The 25,484-nt window shown below is 36.0% G+C and overlaps 1 protein-coding gene and 1 long non-coding RNA gene across 2 annotated transcripts in view; one reads left to right on the top strand and one right to left on the bottom strand.

The window, feature by feature from the left end:
- The first annotated feature begins 3,206 nt into the window (after positions 1-3,206).
- The window catches only part of LOC131279167 (uncharacterized), a 94,326-nt gene continuing 72,048 nt past the window's right edge, over positions 3,207-25,484 (top strand). Inside the window, exon 1 of the long non-coding RNA XR_009186525.1 lies at positions 3,207-3,458. This is a non-coding gene — a long non-coding RNA (uncharacterized lncRNA). The remainder of the gene's footprint in view (positions 3,459-25,484) is intronic.
- The window catches only part of TMEFF2 (transmembrane protein with EGF like and two follistatin like domains 2), a 255,536-nt gene continuing 236,005 nt past the window's right edge, over positions 5,954-25,484 (bottom strand). The window contains exons 8-10 of the mRNA XM_058300478.1: positions 11,472-11,595; positions 9,622-9,780; positions 5,954-6,347 (exon numbers count right to left, since the gene is read on the bottom strand). Coding sequence (XP_058156461.1) covers positions 6,251-6,347; positions 9,622-9,780; positions 11,472-11,595 — 380 coding nt within the window. The 3' untranslated portion in view covers positions 5,954-6,250. The remainder of the gene's footprint in view (positions 6,348-9,621; positions 9,781-11,471; positions 11,596-25,484) is intronic.

The raw sequence follows: 25,484 nt of genomic DNA, 5'->3' as shown, positions 1-25,484 counted from the left end.
AACTCAGCTCAGTAGTTAGCATGGTCATGCTAGTTAGCGTTTAACCTGAAGTGTAAGCTGTTGGAGGAATGGCAGCACTGGAATAATGTTGTGGACATGCGATGGTTACATGGCCAAACTATAGGCTTCTCTAGCCCCAGGGATCAGAAAGAGGCCTTCGCAGAATATAAAGAGAAGCAAAAACAGTCTCAGAGAATGAGTATTAAACTGCTTTGTTGTCTCTGGATTCAGGCAGAAACAAATGAGGCACAGGACAATTGGAGAGAAACTGTCAATGAGTAAGGTACCCACGCTTTGAGGGTAAACTTCAGACGGTTGCAGACTGTGAGAATGCGAATGCTTTGCAACTGGTATGAAATCTTTGAGACTAGAAAGGACTTCTAAAGTAGTATATGAGAAGATGATGACAGTGATATGGGTGGGAGAGAGATCAAGATTTAAAGGAGGAGAGCAGAAATACTTCTCAGCTAAGCTCTTTGAAGTCCTCGCAGATTTCTTAGTGAGAGGGATTGAAATGTGTACAAGAACCTCACTGAACCCATTTGTAGTTTGGTAAATTATATCTCAATGACCATTTACTAAACTTTATAGTTATCTTCAGTGAAGATTTGGTGGTTATTAATACTCTTTTATTGTCTGTAAAACCCTCAATGTATACTCATAGAAATTATCTGAAAGGATATACACAAACACTATGGTGGTTATCTGTGGGTGGTGGTATCATTTTGTTTTTGGCTTACATATCCTTTCTAATTTTATTCCTTAATCAAGTATTACTTCTGTAATATGTATTTTGATAATTTGCTGTAGTGTGGTGACAATTGGGGATATTACTCTGTGCTTTGTTTTTCCCAGCTGGACTCATCAAAAGGTCTTTGTTTTCAAGGTCAAGGTCCATGGAGGACAATTAAGCCAGATCGTGTCAGAGAAAAGTAGTAACAGAGGTTGGATACTTCAAGAGGTGAAGAAAAAAGACCTGGGCCTGGTTAGATCCCTTGAGAATGGGAGGAAGCCCAGGAAGGAGAAGCATCCACACAGTGGCAGGGCATCAAGTCTTCTCAAAAGCCCCCTGCTGAGTGAGCAGTAGGGATGGTTGCCTACCTGGGTCTAGAGGGATACCGCTTATGGGAGAGTACTGAGGTTAGGCCTGGTGTGGAGCATGTGTATTTGATGAATCAGGAGTACCGGGAGTAGTAGCATAATAATGATGGGACTTCTAGGAACAAAGGACAGGCCTTGAGATCCTCTTCACTCCCCAAAATACCTGATTTTGGACTTCTCATTAACTCTGAGCTAAGTTCTTGTGTTGTGGGCGTGAATGTGGCTCAAACAGTTGATCTCCCCTCTCCCAATGGGAGATCCTAGGTTCGGTTCCCAGTGCCTTCTAAAGAAGACAGACAATGAGCAGACAAAGAGCAGACATCGAGCAAAAACAATGAGCAGACAGCGAGCAAAAACAACAATAAAAAAACAATGAGCAAACAGATGAGGGAGCCATCTTGGGGTGGGGGTGGGGGATGTTCTTGTGTTCTACTGAATTTGGTTTGGAAAACTAAAGGAAAGCATTTTTCTCTTCACCTCTTATCTGATGTGGGAGAAATTAGAAAAATTGAAACAGTAAAAATAAACCAAAACTCAAGTCAAAATAACTCGTTTATGTATTACCAGAGATAAATATCAATTAAGGCCCCAACGCCCAGAGTGGGTGGACTAGTAAAGTAGATTTCCATTCCTAGGGAGGCTGGCAGGAGGCCTAAAAGGGACTGGTGGGCTGCACACTGCGCATGCTTTCTGATGCTGATTTCAAAGGGCCACAATTGATTGCTATGTTTATGCATTGGTTATAGAACTAATCCCATTACTCCCATTACTTTGTAATCATCCTTCATGTAAAGTGGATTTGCATATAGAGTTATCAATTAATTCAATGAAAAAATTTTATTATTAATATTCAGATGATTAATTGTACAACTGAAAGGTCTACTATAATTGGGGAATAGTAGTGCAGGTGCTGCATAACTTTAAAAAAGGAAGTAGCATCTGAAATAAATATTAGTAGAGAGTCCAATATGACTTTGATATAATCTCTGTCATATTTCAGTAGTCTGTGCTGACGTCTCCTCAGGGATTCATGAAAGCAAAGAATTTGGCCCTGCAAAGTCACTGAAATATTGACTCACTTATCCTGTGCCCGGAAACACCTGAGAGGTTTAACTGTCTGTGCTTTTCCAGAACAGACCTCTCCTAAAATGGAGGAATGAGCCCCTCTCTTGTTCAGAAACGATGTGGGTGGACCCATCTGAAAAAAAGCTGTATTGTTTCTTAATTACATATTGCCTTATTTTTACAGAATCAAAGCAAGCTCTCCTGTCTCCAAAGATGTAAGAGGCATTCTTGAGTAAGCATTGCTTCTTAGTTTCTCCTTCGCCATATGATTCCCATTATGCATAATTTAACAGATAAAATTTTGTTCCTTCTTCTTAAATATTTGCTTTTACAACAAATATTTATTCTATCCCTCTAAAATAAGTAACATATATTGGAATTTGACCCTGTGCATGCCACTGTTCTAGGCACTTAACATGGACTGTCTTTATTTTTTTCTCATACTAGTCATACTGGGTGTGAGAAGATATTTTTTCTCTCCATTTTAAACACGATGCAAAAAGAAATTGGGCAACTGGCCAAAATTAAGTGGTTAGTAAGGTGGAACTTAGACTGGGAACATATCTGATTTGCTTCAGAGGCCAAGCTTAAATAAATACTCTCCTTGGAGGCACTCAGTTCCCTGTTAAACCACGCAGTCAACCTGAATCACCTCATTCTATTTCTAATTTTTCGAAGACAACTTCTAACTTTCCAGTTATTCGTTTATTTTTATTTATTGTTCGATTACTTCTCTCCCCTCACTCACCTCTACCTCTTTTGCTAGAATGTGAGCCTGAGAGCAGAGATCAGTCTATCTAGTTCATTGCTTCATCATACACCTAGAATAGTGTTTGGCACATTATAGGTACCCAATAAACATTTCTCAAATAAAAGGAACACTCAGCAGATTTTCGGTCTTTCTCTTGTTCCCAGATTAAGGAAAAGAGAGTCATGCACGGACAGTAAGGAACAACAAGGAAAGTGACAGAGCAGAATTAGGAACACTGCCAGGGAAGTCACGGAAGCTTCACTGACCAGCTATTTGCTCTGGGTATTGTTGAGAAAAAGGACGCCAAGAGAACAGGAGTGTGGATGAAAGCTCAGCAGCAAGAAATTAGTTGTGTGTGGAGGAGGATGAAGTCATTTCTGTGTATTTTACTGTGAAGAGGAGAACCCACGCAGCCAGTGCCTGATTACTCTGAACTGATCATCATCAAAGCCTTTCTTACCTTTTTTATAATTTTTTATTTACTTCTTAGTCCTTCCATAGGACTGTGAGAGCTTCAATGCAAGGACCAGCTGATCTGATAGTGAGTTTATTTTAAGCAAGGATATTGCCTTATCAACCTTTGTTTTCTCATAGCCTGGAGTTGTGCTGGTACTTGATGGCCCTCAGTAAATGTATAACGAATGAGGGAATCATATGGTTAATAGCAGCTGGTTTAAAAATAATTTCTAATTTAAGTTGGGGACAAACTGCATAAAGCAGTTAATGTGTCTTGAGTTGCAATTATAAATGCAATAATTAATGTATAGTGCCTTGGCTCTTAATGTAGTGAATCTTGGGAGTAATAAAGATAGAGGTGAGGTTAAGGCTGAGGAAACTGAGACCTGAGATATTAAGTGACTTGCTTAAGGTACCATAGCAAATCTGTGGTCAAAATAGGAAATGAATTGAGTTTAGGGCTCTAAATTTTGCTTCCTACATGTTCTACTATATTCTCTGCTTGTCAGACCACAACAGTTGTAGACTGCAATTCGGATATCCACACCTGAAGACATATTAACAAAGTAGAGTTTGTCAAAGTAAGGATGATGCAGATGCTATGAGGATATGGAAAACATACATGAAGAGCAGATAAGGAAGTTTAATGATTTTTCTCTTGAGGAAGATCGTATTTGCAGAGGGGCTGTGGAGTGAGGAGAAAAACTTGATATCTATCTTCATATTTTTAAATATACAAGTTGTTATTCCTTTTTTCCACAGAGAAAAATGGGAGCAACAGGGAAGTAAATTTCAACTCAATATATAATTTGAGTTGTCCTAGAATGAAATGGGTTTTATTCCAAGTTATAAGAAATATGCAAGCAGAGACTGGAAGATGTCTTCCAGAACTGGACTGTGAGTTCTGTAGAGATCGTTTTGTATTTGCATTTCCCTGGAAACTTGAATAGTGTCTGGCAGATAATAAATGCCCACTTAAGTTTTGTTGAACATACTTTTTAAAAGGGATTTCTTCATGGTGTGGATGAAGGTGGAAGCAGATAAGAATGGAAAATATTATTAATTTCAGGGCTTTTTCCTACAATAAGATTATATGATTCTTTGGGTAAAATAATGCATCAATGTCTCAGGAAGCAAGGGATTTCATTCTCTTACAACTAAAAGGCAGTGGAATTGTTGTTTCTTTGAAATTCTAAGACTATCTGTGATGTTGCATTTTTGCTTTCATAGGAGGGGAATGTGCCACAACCACATCTTACAAAGGAGACCAGGCTAGTTACATCTTTGTTAACTAAGCTTCCATGCAGAAGTTTAGAAAGATTTTGAATTATTCAACTAGTATAGGATCAATTTATGGAAACACTTAAGTGATGGTTATGCCAATAGTTTTCCACGTTTCAAAGTGATGTTTCATCTAGAAAACCAAGTTTTTAGCAGAATTGTAAATCTTTAGATCGTCACCTTTATGTTTTAACAAATATCTTTAAATGTCGCTTCAGAAAATTTAGTTTTCACTGAATATTTAATATGCAGAATGTGTTGGTTTGATATTTGTGTCTTCTTATTTTTGGACACAGGAGTAGAATTTCTTTAGTTCATGCAGAGATCATTTGAAGGAGACAAAGAGAACTTTATTTAGATTTACTGTATTGGCCATGGAATGCTACATAGAGTTAAATGATAATAAGGCAATCATTTGATCTGTTATTTTCATCTTCATCTTTGAGAATTTTCAGGTCATTTTTTCCTAAAAAAACCTGATTAAAGCTATTCGTATGTTCTACTCAAACAAAAATTCAAACCAACTTCCCTGTTTGATCTTTCAGATGCTATGGGATTCTTTCTAATGTCATCATACAGATATGTTCAGAACATGTTTCTGTTTTCATGAAATATTATCACTGTAGTCCTATTTCAAATAATGAAATAGCCATGAAGCTATTCATGAGGTATTTAATTGTGACCCTAACTTCTTTTCAACAATCAGATACTATAAATATAGCAAGGTGCTTCCCAGAATGTATGATATTGGTGTTTCAAGTTTAATGATGTTATTAAAAATTTCCTCTGCCTGTTAATTCCACTCACCGAAATGGAGAAGATTTTGTTGTTCTGTGCATACCTGAGATGTAATTTGCTCAGAACCCTTCGGAAATATGCACTTGACTGGGAGATTCTAAGTTTCTTCCCAAATAAAAACCAATATCTTCTTTTTCCCTCTCCTTTATGAGTTATAAAACATTTCCCCCTCCTGTGCTTCTTTGATTTAATTTATATGCCAGAGATTTTTCTGCTCTGGGGAGGGAAATGGAAGACCAGGGAAGAAAATTGATGAAATAGAGATGATTCAGAGATCTGAAATATTTTATCCTTACTTGATATAAAGTAAATTATTTTTCTCTTTTCCAATAACCATCATTTCCCTTGATCTTGGAATCACTTAAAACCTAGCCACTGAGTCCTGTATAAACTAATGCTCTGTCTCAAGATGTGGACAAAGATAAAATACTGGTGCCTGTAGAGATTATACTAGCTTGATTATATTTACAGTTATGCGATATCGCAAATTTAAGAATGCCATTTTTTTTCTCATCACTGAGTATTTATTATATATAACAAATACATGGGAAAGAAAAAACTATATTGTGTGATATAAATAGTTTATTTACATTACAGAAAAAACATCAAGACAATGTATACTATTTCAAATATATCCATACATAATCAAATATAGCTGTAGTACATGTTTTCATTGGTGTAGATTACCACAAATGCAAGGCAACAGGTGTAGATCTCTTGTCTTATTCTTTTGTCTATAATACTGTATTGTGTAGTCCAAGCTCTTGGTAGTCCGGCAGCTGTGGAAACATGCTCCCTTTAGATTAACCTCGTGGATGCTCTTGTTGTGTTGTCTGAACTGTAGTGCCCTGTATTTTGCTTCTGTCTGTGAATTCTGTTGCTTCTGGGGCATTTCCTAGAAGGTTGGAAAGTTTACAAATCTTAGTCCAATGCTCTTACCTAAAGTTTGAACCTACAATCATAGAGTGAAGCTGTGGATTAAGAAAATTTTAAAAATATTTCCGATTAGAAAATTTACTCTTAGCAGAAGCTGGGATTATTATGGAAAAGTTATTTAATTTTTTTGCTTCTCCTTGCTGTTGTCTTTAAGCATCTGTTGAGGAGAGTTGAAGAACAGTGGCGGTAGTAGAAGAGGAACCCATTGTTTACCTAGTTCTGGATTGCTTGCTCTTTAAGGCACAAAGAATGACTCAGCATAACTCAGTCAAAGAAGTAGTGAGCACATCTAATCTCGCTTTAAAGGTCTTCAACAATTTTATATTTTAAATGTCCTACAGATGAATGTTGTATTGGCATTTTGATGCTACAAGTTTAACCCTGTCAAATAAGGGAATGAGCCAATGTTATTATCTGAAATGTAATGGAAAGGGATATTGTTTTTAGTTCAGTCTATTATCTTTTTTGTACATTGATACTATAAATTAGAAGCAAAAATTGGTCCTAATTTTTTAGCTTCTATAAAAAGTTAAAATTCAGTCAAGTTATGTGAAAATTTCTGATTTAGAATAAATAAAAAGAATGCTTTAACTATTAGACAAAAACAACAATATAAAGTTCATCTAAAGTTCTATTTGAACAAGTTGTGGGCTATGGGAGAATATAGATATTTAATAAATATTTGGTATATCTGTCAAAATGAATGTGGAGCTGGAAATCACTTTCCCAGCAACTGGGAGTAAGAGATAAAAAAAAACTGGGAATCCAGTTTTTCAACAGGACAACTCTTTTCATTTTGGAACATGTCTCTTGATATCTGTATCTTTTATGACACATTATTGTGTTTAGGAGGACGGCATGTGTTTGACTAAAATAGTAAAGAAACACAAGAAGAATGAATTAAGAAGAAAGAAAGCAGGAAAGGAGAAGACAAAAAAAAAGATGTAGAAAAGAAAGTATGAATGAAGATGTGATTAAAAGAAAATTGAAGAGAATGAGGGGGCCTCTACTAGGTTTGATTTTGTACATATTTTACAACTAAATACTGTAGAATAGGTCTTGACAGACAGGTATAACCACGTCACCAGGAATGTAGGCTTTTCTGGGGGGGAAGAGGCCCTAATTGGAAAGTCTGTTTTTTGAGTAGAATATTGTCAAGTGTGTAGAATGAAGCCACATTGTGCACTGAATTCTAACATATGACTAATGTCACTGACATGTCTCTTGGAAAGTGTCTGAAAGCCTTGGAGGTCCTAGGGAAGATTTATAAAATATTATAATAATGATAGTTTTTATTCATGTGCTATTTCTCCTATTCAAAGGAAAATAGATGGTATATATGATTTAACACGGAAAACTTGAAAAGGCCACATACCTTGAAGATATGGCATGTTCAATTTAGGTAGTTGTGAGTATCAGAATATATGGAAATCAGGACCAGCCAAGAGGTAGTATGAGCAGTGGTTAAGTGCTCAGGCTCTGGCTTTACATGGCCTGGAGTCCAGCTCTGCCCTTACTGCTCAGCTATGTAAACTTGGTTCATACCTCAAGGTCCTTATCTTTAAACTGGAGATAATTATGCCTTCTTCATCATGTTATTAAATATGTTTATATTAAAATATGTGTATATATTGGTTATATGATTCCTGGTATTACAAGGATGCAACTGTAATTAATAGACTTGAAAAATATGCTAAGGTATTTAAAGATGTTTTTCATTTTTGTCAGTACATGACATAGCAATCATTGTTATGAGATGGTATCTGTTAAATATGAATTCCATTTTTCATGTACAGATAATACTTAGATGTTAGAAAACTCAAGACTCAGAGTAATGTGGCACTGTTTTAGATTCTTTTCTTTTCTTTTTATACTCAATATTTTTGGTTTCTTGAGTTATTTTTATGTTCCCCAGAATCTATTTTAATATAATCCATTGACTCACTTGGCATCTAAACGTGAGAGTCAAGTTGATGAACTCAACTAGGCTTAGAGCTGCACAAAGCTCCAGTTGATGATCATCTCTTAAGCCTTTAGGCCAGGGGAAGATTTATGAACCATATTTTGTCTTTTTCAAGAGCAAATGCCCACTTGTCCTCAAAGAAGACGGTGCAATACAGATTCTGAGATACATGATGGACTTTATTTTCCAAAGATATGAAACTTTCTTAGGTTTTGAAAATAAATTTTTGGGAAACATTCTGATTCACCATAAAGCCATACAAATGAATGAAAGTCTAAATGAGTTTCTGCCTTGTGGATTTGGGGGAAACTTTGAAAAACTTCATTGAAACTATTTATAAGAGAGTGAAATCAGGTCAGAAAGAAGTATCTTCAATCACTTTTCTGGTTACACAAGACATAAATAATATGTATTTGGCTTAGAATTTATTTCTTCATGACTATAGGTCTGCATGCTAATGAAGATTAGCAAATACCTGCTAAGGATCTTAGCAGATCTTACTCCTTTAATCCAAACCCAATGTCAGACAGGGTCTTCTTTTCTGTTGAAACTAGATAAGATCTCTGAATCTTTCTCAGCAGGGTTCTTCAGGACACAATTACTGATTGATTGGCCTGGGGATTTGCAATAAAGTTTGTTGGTATATTTATTGCATGTGTTCATATATCCAAGGTTTTCGTTTACTAAAACATAATCTTTCTCAGGTATAATTATTTCTTTGCATTCTGTGATGAAAAGCTATTTTGTCATCTTTATTAAGATAAACATGTATTTGTTCTTTATACCAGGATATGTTAAAAAATGATTATGGTTAAAAGTCATACTTAGAATTATAAGCACCATCAAAGAGAGTTATAATCTAATACTCTCTTAGGCCTTATATGAAAGCTACTTCAACTTCATTTGGCATACTGACCTGGGTAGTTAAGGAAACACTGGCTGTTTAAAAAGTCTAATAACAGTCTAAATGAAGATTGACATTTTATTGTTAAAAGAGAAAAGTATATTTAAACAAAGGTTGGCAGTACACATTAGAAAAAATGACCTTTGCTCAGAAAATAAATAATCCTTACCACAATGCAAAAATTATGAAAATAATTTATGCCACTTCCAATATGAAAATCACTATCTTTCCCTTTTGCTAGTCAAACGCTCATATGATGAGGAAACAGGATGGTAGCTGTGTCCAGGAAGGGACTCGCGATCAGATCAAAACAACAAGGAACAGCAGGCAACCTTATTTGGGTTGCCACTGAGGACAGTTACTGACCTCGTGATGCAGAGGACCACCACACAGATGACAGCAATCTGAATCGTTCCAATTACAGCCGCGATTAAGACGTACTGAAATCGCACGGGACCGGGAACAACGTACAGAACACTGTAGTCCTTTTTTTCACAGTGTTGTCCAGTGTAACCAGCATCACACCTGGAAGAAAATATAGTGTCCAGTTACCTGTAGCTGCTGGGTTCATTCTTAGAGATGGCCAATAAGGATTTGTCTTCATGATTAGCGTTCTTTGTCTCCCTCTCTACATAAATTCTACTTTGTGAATATTATTCTCAAATGCGTTTTTTTAAAACAAGGTCTCTCTGTCTTTAGTTTAGAAGATATGTGGTTTCTTTTGATACTTCTTTTAAAGACAGGAAGATTGGTAGATAATTTGTTTTTGATGACAAAACAGATGCCCAGGGATAGTTGTTCTTTCTATATATTTTTTTCAGATGAACCTTACATTTTATTTAACTTGCTCTTTAATCAACCTAAGTCAACATGATTATTTGGGAAAAGGCTTGCTTCTGATGACATCAGTATAAAAAAATAGGGCTATTTATGTAATTTTGGGGATCATACCTGCTTTATGATCATCAGAATAAATGTTGAAAGTATTGTTACCAGAGGTACAACAACAGCCATTTCCTTACTCTTCTGATCATAAAGTCATCTGCTGATGCTAAAGAGTTAAATTTCATGGAAAAAAATAATTATGATGTAGGCAATATAGTTGCAAAAAATTGACCCATCTGAGAATAAATGCTGCCTCTCAGTCACCAGAAAGCACAGGTAGACATACATATTTTAAAAAATTATCATTTGACAATGAACTGAGAAAAGAGCTCAGATCAAAACAATGCTAAAGGGACTCAACTTGTCATTGATCATGGACACCTGATTCTGTACTTCACTGTCAATTTCTCATGACTAATCCTGGGGTCTTCCTTTTCTGCAGCAGGGAGGACTTGACAATGGTGGCTGTGCTAAGGAGTGACAGAGTAGCAGGACTAGTGTCTCCTTTTGTTCCAACTTCATCTGACCTCCCTGGAAGGCAGGGATTATAATGCATCTGGTGAAGGGAAACTTGAAAGGAAGACAGTTCTTGACAAGAGAAGAGTGAGAGAAAGAGAGGGGAGAGAGCCAGAGAGTGGGAACACTCTTTTTGCTGTAACAATCCAGAACCTATTTTACCATGCACCACTTGTATATTCATCAACATATTAATTTAAATAAAAGTACACTTATTTTTTCACTTTGGCGTTACCATCTGCGAAATAATTATACTTTAACCATGAATACTCGGAAGATATTTCTGTTTATTAACTAAATCCAGACAAGCAATTCCTTTATGACTTAACTGAGTTTGAGGATATGGAGGTGTAGCTAATAATCTCACTATGCAAAGCTCATGGAAAGGAGATCCATAGAAAATACCAAGCTAAATCAAGATTGATGACATTTTTTAGAAGACCAGAAGGACCTTGGAAATGATGGCCTCCCCAAAGAAAATATGTTATCTAACATACAGTAAGGCCTTATCCTTATTGAGAAGCATTTACAGAGCCCCTGATAGGTGCTAAATTCTAGGTTCTGAAGAAAGAGTGATGAACAATTCTACCAGATGGGTATTTCCAATGATATACTAGATAATACTTGAGGGTGTGAGGTAAACGCTTTGAGGTTTTCTAATATGGGAGTGTGTGTGTAGGGGAAGAAGAGAAAAATTCTGCTGCTGCTAATCACCTATTCAGGCAGAATGCCAACCAAATCTCTGTAAACATCTGGAATTTAGTTTCTACATTTTTACATTAAATATTTTAAAAGTTTAAGAGTAAGAACATTACCTGCAAGACGGCTCCTGCATATTGATAGACTGCTCACACTTCCCATGCATGCAGAAGCCGTTGTAATGTTCTGGACAAGGTATGTGGTGTTCTCTGGCACTTTCTTCTAATTTGTTAGCATTTTCTGTGAATACAGATAAAAGCAAGCACCCCCTGTAAATACTTTCTCAGCCTGGTAAGATCAAGCAGTACATTAAGAAGCAAAGCTACAGTAGGTAAAGATATTTAAAAGGGCAAGAACTAAAAGGGCATGCTTCAGAAGAAAGAGGGAGAAAGAATTGAAAGACAGAATGTCTTCACAATTGTGTTTAGAGATGAAACTGCAAAATTACCCAGTGCTTTTCAAGCTTTTATGCAATTTTGTGCATCTTTAACAGCCAGTGATGTTTCTATGAGTTGTCAGACAGCTTTAATTTTCCTTGCAGAGAGAATGTACATTGATCATAAAATAATTCAAGAAGAAATATCCTATTTTTTTGAATTTCAAAACCCAGCATAATGTCCCTAAGAGTAAATTGCTGCAGTACCTTGATACTTTCTTGGTGTGGGAGCTTAAAAGTTAAAATACGGCTGCATTCAATTGTTAAACATACGTTTTTCAAAACCAAATGCAAATTTCAACAAATGTGTTCTTTCAGGCTTTTAAAAAATCTATTGTGAATATGAATTTTACTAGCACCCAAGCATTTTTTTATTGCCAAAATAAAGCTATTGAAAGAGCAAAAGTTATTTCAGAATCACTTATGTAGCTATTCACACAGTACATACTGACTGCTAAGAGTATATTTTAATGCATAGTATCTGGCCTATGTTAACAATGCTATGCACAATTTAAACTTAAAAGAAAAAAAAAACTGTGTGCTAAAACGAAGCCATTAGCAACAAGCTTTATTTGGTTTCTCATGCTTCCATAATGATATTTAAATATTTTTTCTGACCTTTATTAGTCCAAATAGTTTGCTTCATATTTGTAACACCATCACTAAATGGATCTTTTTTATTTTGATTTTGATTTTTTATTTTTTTTTTCTTTTTGATTTTTATGTGTTCATTTTATAATAAAATATTTTGCCTTTTTTTGAGTCTTTTCTATAATCTGAAACTAAAATTTCCTGCCAAAACACATGAGAAATACATTTCTTCAATCCAGAGATACTCTTCAACACCACAGCAATTGTTCAGCAGCAAGGGAAGATTGTGAATGCATTACTATTTTTATGAAATAGATTATTTCCACATAGGCGTATACTTTTTATTATGGTACATCCTTACAAGTTTTACTGACAGTAGTCATGGATGATTGCATATACACCAGGAATAAAAAAATACCTTCAGTATTAGTGAATCAGGCAAATAGATTACTTATGTTTAAGCAGAACTGTGAAATATCTGTACATTTTAAGATCTAGGTAACGTGAACAAAACATTAAAGTATGAAAAAAGTGGTTAATAAGTTTAGTACATTGGGATGAAGGGTAAATTTTCAATTTACATATGCAAATCAGTGCTGCATGGGATTGAATATGCTAGAGAGCTTGGAGATGCCATTAAAATCATTCATTTGCTTTCTTTCGGTGTTTCCTTAGGTTTGCATTGTAATAGTTCAATTAAACTGAAATGAACCATTTCCATGGAGAAGACTAAGTACATAGAACTCTTTCTCTTTTGGTTTCTTCCCCGTTCATTCAAGCTACTTCAGAATTTTGTGGAATGGTGTTTTGGGTAGCAGATTGCAGGTGTGGTGAGCAAACACACCAAAACTGAAGTGGAGAGTGTTGAGTGTAATTTCCAATATGGAAAAATGTGGCGATATAGGAAACAGGGCTACCGTGGTATTCCGATGCACGTTGGGTTGGCCTGTGGTCATACATTAATCCCCATGGAGAAGACTGGGCTCATTCTGTGCCAGGACCTGGGGGTACAAGGGAGAGTGGCCCAACTGTGCACCTGCTGTTTAAAGGCGACTTTAGCGGTGGAGTGTGCCAGTCTTGCTGTTAAAGTAATGAACCAGCACTGATTTTCACTCTTATTTCTGGATCTTCTCCCTGCCACAAACTATTCAATGCTTCTATTTAGTGTTTGTTAGTAACCCTTCAGTGCTTCTGCACACCTGCATGCAGTGGAAGTTTCTGTAACTTCTGTACATTTTAGCTATACACCATGATTTCAGTCACAGCATTTTTCAAACAGATCTTATTAGTGCTCTTTTTCTCTGTCAAATTGCAAAAAAGACTCAAAAAGTTTCTTAACTCAAGATCCATTTTTAGGCACTTTTATTTTTAACCCTGTCCCTCACTCTATATTGACAGCTTGTTTCTGGATTTGTACCATATTCACTTTGTGAACTGAAGTCCAAGAACAAAATGAGAGCTTGCTTGAGCGGTGCTCTTTGCCTCAGTGTGGTAAGAACTGGGTATTATCATTGAGTTCATTATCCAGCCAGGTTGATCACATGGGAGAGAAATTGTTTCTGTCATGAAATTTGCTAATTAGTTTAGACCATGTCTTATGAGCTTGGATTGCTGCTGGTAGGGTCCTGTCAAATAGCATAGTGCAGAGATTGAAAATAAATGAGCAGAAGAAATGATCCCTGGGCAAGAAAATGAGGAATCATCAATATATGTCAACAAATTTATAGTCAATCCAGCCAAGTAAACTATTTGATTGAAAACCAGGATACAAGACCACTTCTAGTAATGCAATAGACATACTTTAAAATGAGATTTAAGTATACTAAGAAGCAGAAACACAGAAATCTAATATCCTTACCAAATAAGTGTATGGGCCATTGTATTTATGATTCTGATATTTATGCATAGATATTCAAGTATAATAAAGCATTTAAAAGTTAAAATTATATAAAAATGATACTTTGGCAGTCTTTATGTTTCCTCCAGTGGCTGATGATTTAGACATCGATTTCTCTGCCTTGCATTTAAAAGAAGAGATTTAATGTAAGGGTTACACTTTTTCCTCTAAGAGAGAAAGTGACTCTGGTGGAAACTCTTCATGTCTCTTTTTAAAAGACTCATCCAGTTTCCTGTTTAAACATTTACAAATGGTTTGTTCTGAAAGAGCTCCTGACCCTTTAAAGAAACCCTTTCTGCTATAATCTGTTATAGACAGCAACTCTAATAGGGCTGCATGCCCACTGCTACTCAGCACTCCAGTAAAGAGCTGTAGAAGAGGACTATTCTAAAGCATAACTACACATATTGTTTCTATCTTGGTGCTTCCAGGGAAAGAGGTAGGAGAATCTGAAGAGACACAGGGAATGGCAAGTCCCCACTTTTCCGCAATCTGACAGCCAAGTAAGTTAAGTGGATGGAATGGGGGCAGAGCCAAGTATAACAGTTTAGAGACTAACGCAGCCCAGGGTGTGTGTGTGTGTTTATAGTTATTCTACCTCCCTCTTTTCAAAAAGCTGGAAATAAGGTGTTTCTCAGAGAATTAATCTATCAAAGCAACACATTATGGATCAAAGCAGAAATATGCCAGTGTAAATCTTGACTAAAATTATCAATATACCTAAAAAACAGAATGTTTCCCTTCGGATAAGCGTTAGAGATTGGCAAAAGAAGCTTCTGAATGTCAAATCTTGTCATCTACTCAAGTGCTCTCCAAGGTGGCACACCCAGAGAAGCCAGCTTGAACTAGCACTTCCAGAGTCCCAACTGCAGGGATGGATGTGCCAAACTATTAGTGCCTGATGGGATTAAATATCCAGTCAACCAAACTCCCTTGTTAAGATACCTCCCTCAAATAATTCGACTTCTATGTAGTTTACAAATCAGGAATAGCTTTGATAGTGCAACATGGAATCTTATTCATCTGTCAGTTGTATGTTCCCTTTAAATAACATGATTAGTACTGAATTTCTGTGCATTTCTGGGCCATGAATCAACCTTCTTTAGCCTTCTCAGTCTTGAGGTGTTGTGAGAGCAAATCTCTGCACCTACAAGATAGAAGACCAGACCCTACCCCTAATGCATTATATTCTGGGAGGCCTTTTGGAAGCTGGTCAGATGATTTTTCTCTGGAGATACCCCTACCATGCTTTAATCAAACTTCAAATATATACAAATCTGGTAGGCCACTAATTCCCCAGGAGGGAGTCTGTGCAAGGATTTAAGAGTAAGTCAGAAAGATCCTAAGCCAGAGGTAACATCAAGGATTTAGTGGATGTTTTAGGAGGCAGATTTCTACTGCACATTTTTAAGCAACTAGAGCTCTTCAGTAGGGGAATGAGATGTGTAGTGAAGTAGAGACTTTCTGATGGTGTTAAAAAGGAGCTGTGCAACCATTTTTCAGAACTGTTGTTGTGAAGAGTGTCATGTGTGGTAGATTGGATTATTTCAACCTCTTAAGTTCTTCCAACTCTAAGAGGAATATTTCTATTGCTAATATTTGCTTACAATAAGTCATGAACAAATACTAATATTTACTATAAAATATTTTTGTTATGGGGAAGAAAGAAATGGAAAAATAGGAATATTAGATATGTTAAGCAAAAAGAAATCACTCACCTTAATTATGTGGACATTTTACCTTTTCAAAGGGTGTAAAATAGCTTAAATGTTGATTACATCTATAATTTGGACCCTCACTGTGTATTGTCTTTCTTGTGGGGCACAAGATGTTTTGTGTACCTAAATTCCATTTTTAACATCATGCTTTATAACATCACAAATAATTTTGACAAGTATATGCATGTGAGTAGCACAGCTTGGCTTATTATCTTTTCAACTATCTCTTCCTGTGGGCCCACAAATGTGCAACACTTTCCCAGAAAAACAAAATTTTTCAATTTTGAATATATCTATGGAACACAGAAATCTTTCATACTTAATGACACTACAGGGAAATTCCAGCACTTAAATACTGTTGTGATTACTTGATTTTACCTTCTCTACTGCTGCCATAATTCTAAAACAATTTGAAAATAATTTTATTTGACCAACTAGAAGAAGAAAAATGATATCATTCTCCATTGTATTTACATCGTACCTGGGGCAGGAACAACGTCATGGTTGCCCCAATTATTGATTAGAGTTGGTTTCAAAGAAGATAAATAATTCTTATGATTTTCTCTGCTTATCCTATCAGGTATAAGCATATGAGGTGGCAGTAAAACCTCATATCTAGTTTTGAATTGCAATCGAAGTTCTTTAAAGACCAGAAAAACATTTCTATTGAATAGATTCTGAATGTAATGCAGTATGAGTTCTTGCAAACTAACCAATTCCCTAATAGCCTCACCTGCTGTTAGAGTTTCTTCAAGGCAGAGATGAGATGTGAAGAGTCTTTTTTTAAAAGCCTTAAGGACAGAGACTCAAGTGAGAAGACTAGCTACCCGTGACAGCCTAGAGTAAGGGACATGGAGGCATTTAAGGACACAATCAATTCTTATGTTTTATAAAAAGCAGAGGAACAGTCATAATATATTTAATCTCTGCTATAGATTTAGAAAAAATAACTCCCCAGAGGTCAAGTCCTTCAAATGCTACAAATTTGACATTACTTCTACAAGCACACATTATTTTTTTTTGAAAAATAATTGAAACTATTTGGATGCAAAACTTTGCTAAGGAGGCAGTGGCATGGGTGGGAGCAGGGTGGATGAGGGTAGAGAGAAATTCTCATCCCATCATCAATTGGGCACTAATATAAAATATGAAATGTGATTATCCATATCACCACTTGCGTATATAATTATTCTTATTTGACATGAAATTTTAAGAAGTGGAAGGACAGTAATTTTCATGTTACTACATTCTTAGGTGAGGCCTTAATGACATTATTCAAGAACTGTTTGAATTTAAATTGGAAAAAGGACAGCATCTGAAATATACATGGTAATTTGGGAACTGGAATGACTGAAATGCAATAATACTGGATGATTATTTGCATGGGCTTTTATTATCTCAGTTTCTACTGTTAATGTATTAATATAGATAAAAGCTGAGAAATCTGTGAAATCTTGGTAGAGAAACCTGAATGAAACATGTTAACGTAGAATATCCAATGCAATTATTATAATCCAAGGATTTGGTATAACAAGTCCATACAGATTTAGCTAAAAATTTTGAAACTCTAAGGAAAAAACTCAGTCTCTCCTTTTGTTTATTACTTAGAACAAAATTAGCAAATGCTTAGCCATTTGCTCTATCTCTGACAATAGAAATGTCCTGCCTTTAAATGGCATAGCTCTCAAAAGAGAATAAAGGGGGCAGACCCCTGGGAAAGCTGTATTTGGCTTCTCATGGCTCTTTTCAAACTACCCCATTTGGTCAAGAGCCTATTAACTTTCAACAAATAGGTAATTTCTATAGGTTTATAAGAGTTAGCTTGATGACCTTTTAAAAAATACAGTATTTTCTGGAATTTTAGGTGTCTTTGACACCTCAGTAAATATTAGGTCTTGGAAAGAACTAGGGATCCATGGTTCATTAGCCTCTCAGGAGACCAGAGCTGGAGCTGCCTCAGACTTATCTGAAGCAATTTCCTATAACTATCTCCACTGAGTTTTTGCCATGACATTTTTTCCTTCTCACTTTCAAGCTGCTTTTCAAAGACAAACTTTGCTATAACACTTAGAAAAGGGAAAAATTACAGGCAGTCATTTTATGCCAAGAATGCTTTTTTCTCCTTTCTTTTATCTTGAACTGAATCTGTATTTTCTGGCTGAATTTCTTTGCTTAGTGGCTAATGTAGGTGCCTTTTCTTAGTGAGCTTCTTTAGTGACAATGTTGAAATGAGAACCTGAGTGACAGAAGAAAGAAGCGATGGGTTCAGATCCTGTCCACTTTAGCCTTCTCAGCTATAGGAGTCAAGCTATTTTCCCTTTTGTAGGCTGCATGTGAAGATTTGTTAAGATTGTTAAAATAAACTTTCTCAGGTGACATGTTTGTTTTTCTCTCTGACCCTGAAATCGCAAACCAGCAGAGACTGGGGAGGATTTAGGCTGGAGGACTCCCTGGAACATAGCAGAAACAAATGTTTTAAATAACACAGTCAAAACTGTCTTTCAGTTGGGTATTACACAATTATTTCTCAAGTGCCTGGGGCTGTCTCCACATGGTTTTCTTGTTGTCTTCTAAATACAGTGAAGAAAACAGATTCTTAGGACAAGATGATAATAAATATGGCTACAATTACTCAAGAATCCACAATATGCTCAGCATTGTGGTAATACTTAAGGTATTACAATGTGTTCCTTCAAGGTAGATTTTTAAAATTCCCCTTTTGTAAAGATGAGGAAACGGAAGCTCAGATGGGTTGTTACTTGTCTTAGAGATTTAACAGTTAGTTGATAAGCAGGAAATGGGTCAAAGCCAGGACTCATTTCAGTGTAAAATGAAGATCATACAGTTAAGAACTTATTAGAAAGCAAGACAATATTTGGTTTCCATATCCTATTTAATTATTTGTTTCTTATGACTCCTAAGACTTTTTATTCCACTTAGATCCTATTGCTGCTTTGAGAACAAATTCTTTTTCTTCTTTCTTCCTGCCTTACTTGGGGAAGAGGTATCCTGTTTTAGGCCAAGCTGTCATGAACTCTAACCCTTCCGTCCTCTCAAGGGCTCTCTCCATTGATTATCTCCTTTCTCCTCCTGTATTTGCAACCTCTACTTCATTATTTGGTCCTTGACAACATTTAACCATTTCGAGTGTCTCCTTCCTTAAAACACAATTTTAGAAACTTCTCTCAACCTATGTCCCTTGTTATTACATCTGCCTTTTTTTGGTAATCTTTGCACCGAACACAGAACATAGCACAAAAGAGATGATGAATGCTTTCCTAGGTTTCCTAATTGATATGCTGGTTGCCCAACATGGAGAAACTGCCAGAAAAAATATCCAGAAGTTACAGCAGTAGAAAAGAGATCTTAACATTGTTTAGAATTTTATTTCAGGGAAATGATGGTGATCAATAAATGAGAGAGCAAGAAATGCCTAATGGAAAAAACTGGCTGCTGGAGTGGGTACAGATGGAGATGTTATAGGAATAGACCCAGAGAAAGGGCCATAGTTCCTTCTTTCCACAACTTCTGGTCAAGTTAATGGAGAAATAAGAAGACCATCTAGTTTTAAAAATAGTATCCCCTCTGTTAACTAGAGAGGCATTATTCTAAAAGGAATAACCTTTACTTAAATATTGAAGAGTATGAGGAATTTAGTTATTCTAGGTGGGTAAACTGATACATGTATGTCAAATGTCAAAAATCATAGTGGACCCAAGGGTGACCAATTCTGAATTCACAAATTATAATTTGATCATTTACACTGAGTCTACAGCTTCGTTGAAAAGTGAGAAATTTTGGTTGAACTTTTTCAGGACAATGAGGAAAGAAACTTTTACTAATTGAAAAAAAAAAAAAACCAAAAAGCCAGGCAAACACATTTCAAAATAGAAACTAGGATTATAAATTAATAAAACGTTTCCTCAGATGTCATCTTCTGAATACAACCATGAATTTATTCTCATACTTAAAAATAGATTGTAAACACCAAAACTCTAAGGGCAGACATACCTGATAATATTGCAAAAGGTTAGGCTAATGATAAGCTGGTTTTCTATAGGAGCACTCTAAAAGAATTGGAGAGTTTTTACAGTATGTTAAGTAAGGAACAAAGGTATAGCTTTTATTCCCTTAGGATCTCATGAGAAGACTCTCAAAGTGCTTCAAGAAAGACTCTCTTTGGCAACAGATTTAAAACTGAACTTTTCTTCTGGAAAATAATGCGAAGAAATAAATAAATTCAATAAAACACCTAGTAAAAGCACTTCTAATAGCTAAAAATGTTATATTTATGTGATATATTTAAATGGTAAGAGTTCTAAACATTAACAAACTGCCTACTGCAGATATTGGAGACAACTACAATCTAGGCTATTATGCAGTGCTAGATACCTTAGTATTTGGATTTAGAAAATCTTAGAAGACACTCTTAATGCTGATACATATCACAGTATGTGTGTTTGTTTGTATAAAAACCATGACTCTTACGCAGAGCAAACTTAATGAGATAAAAGAATGTGTGTTTAGCTTCCTAAAATTTCTCTTTTAAGGGCAATGCTACTTGTTCTAGGGCAGATTCACCTAAACTGCTTGCAAAAATAGACTTTCAGGTCTTAGTCCTGGCCAACCAAGTAAGATCACCAGATGAGTGTCCTGGAGTCTGCCTTTTAAAAAGTACTCCAGACAATTCTGAGGATCAGGTCATCCAGGGAACACCACTCTGGGTCTAACTCCTGACCTCCCCTGACCATTTCTCTTGATTTTTCTGGGTCTTTGGCCATCTGAGGCCAGGCTTCCTGGATCCCACTTCCTCCCCTCGGTAACTACTCTATCACTGGTCTACCTTTCTGGTCCCAGGTCTATTTCAGTTCCTCCTCCACAAAGTTGCAGTCTCAGCCAGCTGTTCCATGGCCCATGAATGGTGAGCAATGCTTTGTGTTCTGCTGCTTTTCTCACTGTTGGATGTGATAGGAAGTCTTCAGGAGTCTTCTGCTTGCTGAGCCTTTCTTGACCTTGGTAGTAAGCCTTACAGTTCATTTCATTTCAGAACATCTTTGTTGCTTTTGAAAATACAACATTCAGTGAATAGGACATGTGCCTGTGATAAGTGCCAAACTCTGTGAGAGATTTCTAAAGTTTGTCAGATGTCTGGGATCTTAAGACCAACTCTTTCAAACCTCCAGACTTCTTTAATGGCTTTGTTAGATAAACTAATAGAATATTAGCAAGAAATCCCTGTGTGAAAGCAAAACAGGCATCTTCTTGGATCTAGGAACAAATAATATATCTGAGAGAAAAGAGGCTGATTATACCAATGTTTATGTTAGTTCAATTTCCAAGTGGGAGTAAAAGAGCCTTGGTCCATTGGTGATATCTATACAAGTTCAACAAGTCTGTGGGAAAGCTACAGCTATAAGCAGGCCCTGGGTTCAGGAAAGGTAGCAAATAGAGATAGGAAAATAAATGGAAGCAAAATCATCATTTGAGGCAGAGTGACAACTGGGAGAGATGATGGTACGGCAAACAGCAGGTGCTGACAGTAGAAGACAAGGGCATTCACAGAGGCACATCTCTTCAGTTTCATGAGTCAGGATAACCAGCCACCTAAGCTTGTAAATTGCAGCTTTTATGGACATAAGTCATGCCCTCCAGACCAGAATTTCCCAAGTGGAGCTACTTTTGTAGCATGCGTCAGGGAAAGAAGGGTTCTGAAGTGTAATAAGTTTGGAAAGAGTGGTTTAAACAAAGTTTTACAGGTCTCTTTACTGATGGTTTTCTCAGCACTTTTAAAGGGCTAACTTGCATTGGGATGGCAAGAGGGGATGTGGTGTTCCTAAATTCGTTTGACCATGGGTGCACCCCTTTCTTTTCAGGAACATTTGTGACACTATTCCACCACACTGCATTCTGGAAAACATTGCATTAGACCATGGCATCCCCCAAATTTTCATATCATAGCACATATAGAAAAGGATGATATATATTTGTTAGTAAAAGGAGGAGACAACCAGCTGGAGGTTCCAGCCACTCATATCACTCTAAGGAGCAAGATAAATCAATATGTTAACCCACTAGTTACCCATTTGGGATACAGGAGAAAACTTCATACTAGATTATATCTTCTCTTATGGTAGAGACTGTATTGTTTTACTGTCATATGTCCAGGGTTCAGAACAGGATCTGACACAAGGTGGGTGTTTGAAAGGCAGCATAAATAGATGAATGAATATTATGTGTATGGGAGGTATATTTGGCAGCCACCTGCAGTGTGGTGAGGTGACTTTGAAAAGATTAGTGGCTCTTCACTGTGTGCATCAAAGAGACAGCTGCACATCAGTGACGTGCCCTTAAAGGCACAACCAACTTCTACCTTCAGTGACAAGGTAAGGTGCGATATGGCAGAGAGCTCTAATCTACCTAATTGTATATATATATATGCAGTAAGTGAGGAGTAGGTATACAAATAAAAGCCATATTTTCTATGCATTTCAGTCATGATCAGTGAAAGGCAAAAGGCTGTAAGAACAAAAACGTGTTGCTAACGATAAACAACAAGGATATCTACAAATAACTTGAAAAGAGCATGCATAAGCACATTCTCCTCTATGATGTCATGGCTCAGAAAGAGCTGTGAGAAAAATTTATAGTGCGGATTTGGATTCATTTACAAATTTGGAATACTGCCATATGATGGTTCCTGATCAAATTAATGTGTTTCTCACTGAAAGGATTAGAAGGTATACCATCTATTTTCTAATATTTAATGGTAAGATAAAATAATTTTTAAGAGACAAATACAGCTGATGGTGCTATGAATAAAATTCTGATAAAATTGGTTTAAAAAGTAATGTGTAATCAACCCAAGGCAGTTTTGTAGTTTTTACTAAGAATTAATTTCTGAGTATGATATAGCCCATGAATAGTTTAATGGTATTGAAAAGTTGTTTTATTTTGAATATATTTCTCAATTTTATCCTGGCACATATCAGTAAATAAAGTTTCTTTGTGTTTAAGCATAGTAAGAATGTTATTGAAGGCAATTTTGCTTCCTAAAATAAAACTTCTAATAATGTGAAAATCCATCATAGACTTCCACATTTTCCCCATTTACCCTGTTACAGAGACAAGGTAATTATCAAGGAAAAAGTTTTTCATGCCAGATTTATGTTTTACTCTGCTGCCAGTAAAACTTTGTATCTAGTTATTGTTTGGTAAAACAACCACATATTTTATTTGGCTGTAATTTACTACCTAAATTCTTACATTGATGAAATACACTTTTTTTATAGTCTGCATGTAAGCAATGTAAGTGAGCTGAAAGTCTGGTTTCTGCTTGTATACAACCTGGAAAGTTCCAGTTTATGTCTATTTTCCCTGCATTAACTACTATTAGCACCTCTATTCACTCTCAAATGTGTCCCAGTTCTGAGGGTAAGTTATATGATCGCCATAGCTTCAGATTACATTGAAGTACCTGCAGTTCATTGCATTTGTAACACAGAAACTATGTTTTAAAAGTACTCATGTGTCAAAGGACACTAATAACCTCAATAAATAAGAATTCTTGAGAGGCTGGGAAAACTTTTTGGAAGTGTCACTTTCAGTTTATTAATTCACCTTATAAGAAAAGCAGTTATCTTACATTGTCCATTTTGTCATATAACTAATGATGCTACATTCCATCTTTATTAGAAAGAAGCAAGTTACCAAGAAGCAAAGAGACATTAATGATTTTTTTGACAAAAAGATTCTAGGACATATCTAGGTATCATCCCCCACACTAGGTCTACCTACATTTTCAGCATTCCTGAATACCTGATGTTTCAGACAATGCTAGATTTTTATATATAGCATCTTTTGTTTAAGAAGGATATAAGTTTAGAGTACTCCATTAAGAAAATTTGAAAATGAAATGTTCTTGTATTTGAAGTTATCCTCCAGTTAAGTGAAAATCTTTTTATCTAGGACAACTCATTCTCAATAGCTATGGATTCACTTTCTCTCTTATTTTTTCAGTTTTGACAATCGATTTGCTTCTGACACTTCCTTAATTACTAGTCAGTGATAACTCTTGAGTGCAAAAAAACAGATCTACAAATAGTTAAGGATGCCATGTGGGTCTTAACAGTTTCTTTCCACTTGAGCACCATTTAGGGCTGAAATTAGTTATTAACTAAATGGTACTTTGTGGTCTCATAGTGTTAGTTTACCTTTTAACGGGTCTAACACACTCCCAATGTATAATTTACACTCTCCAAGTACATGGTTAACCACTCAAGAAATCAATAGGGGTTATAAAATATGTGCAAATTTGAATTTGGAGTCAAACACCTATCTTGTCCATTAGAAATAGGACAGCTGACATTTAGAATTGGGCTTAAAGGGAACCATTTATTTTGAAATAGAAAAAGTACAAAATGGCTATGCCCAAAGATGGGAGTAGAGTATAAAATAGATAATTCAAACAAAACCCCTAGCTTTTGCTTTAATCAATGCCATCAATATCAAACTACAACTTTTGGCACTTGGTAAGGGACCATTTAGTCCTTTGGATCTAGAGAAGGTAAAAAAACATGTTTTCTTTCATGAGGTTATTAATTTAACTAGACCTTGGCCCTACCTGTGCTTAATAAATTCTTGCATTTATTCAATCACTAATATTGACTTATCTCCCACTAAGTGCCAAGTGCTACTATTATTTCAGGTATAGTGTGTGTACAATGGTGAGTCAAACAGACAAAGCAGCTCTCCTGAAGGGTATGCTGATTAGAGAGTCAGACAAGTCTATATATATATAAACAAAAACAAAATTTAAAAAAATGAACAATTATTTGAGAAATATTACAGTTTAAAACAGAATGTTCAGATACAGAACGGTAGTACAGAAGACCCATTTAAGAGAGACAAGGGAAAGTGTACTGAGGAAGGAAGAATGAGAAAGCTGGCCAGGTGAAGAGCCTGGAAAGAGCCCTTGACTGAACCTTGAACCAGACTTGTGGCTGGTGGAGAAAGGGACAGGTCAGTCAGAGCCTTACTATGCAAAATTTGTATGCCATGCTAAAGAGTATTGATTTAATTTAAATTGCAATATATTTTTGAGCAGAACTGACTGGTGTGGAAAATGGATCATTGAGGAGAAATAGGGAAAGCAGAGTAAATGATTAAGAAGGGGTCATTAGAGAGGTATAGGAGGAAAATAATGTCTGGAACTTGGACTTGGGTAGTACCCATGAAGGTAGAAAAAATAGTTGCATTCCACATATATCTTAGAGGTAGACTGACTATGACTTATTTCTGTTCTGCAAAATGGGAGGAAAGAATCAAAGATGACTTGATTTTTGATTTGAACATCTGGGTAGTACCATTTTGTACAATGAGAAAGAAAGGAGGAGAAACATTTAAGCTGCACTGCATAAACATGACAGAATGCCTCCCTATGACTTTTGAGATTGCACTGGAAATTCTATGTTTATGTGTCTACAGTAGG

Source organism: Dasypus novemcinctus, chromosome 7 (genome assembly GCF_030445035.2).
Source record: "Dasypus novemcinctus isolate mDasNov1 chromosome 7, mDasNov1.1.hap2, whole genome shotgun sequence".
Lineage (NCBI taxonomy): Eukaryota > Metazoa > Chordata > Mammalia > Cingulata > Dasypodidae > Dasypus > Dasypus novemcinctus.
The sequence above is the reverse complement of the archived record's forward strand: the minus strand, read 5'-3'. Positions and strand labels throughout refer to the sequence as shown.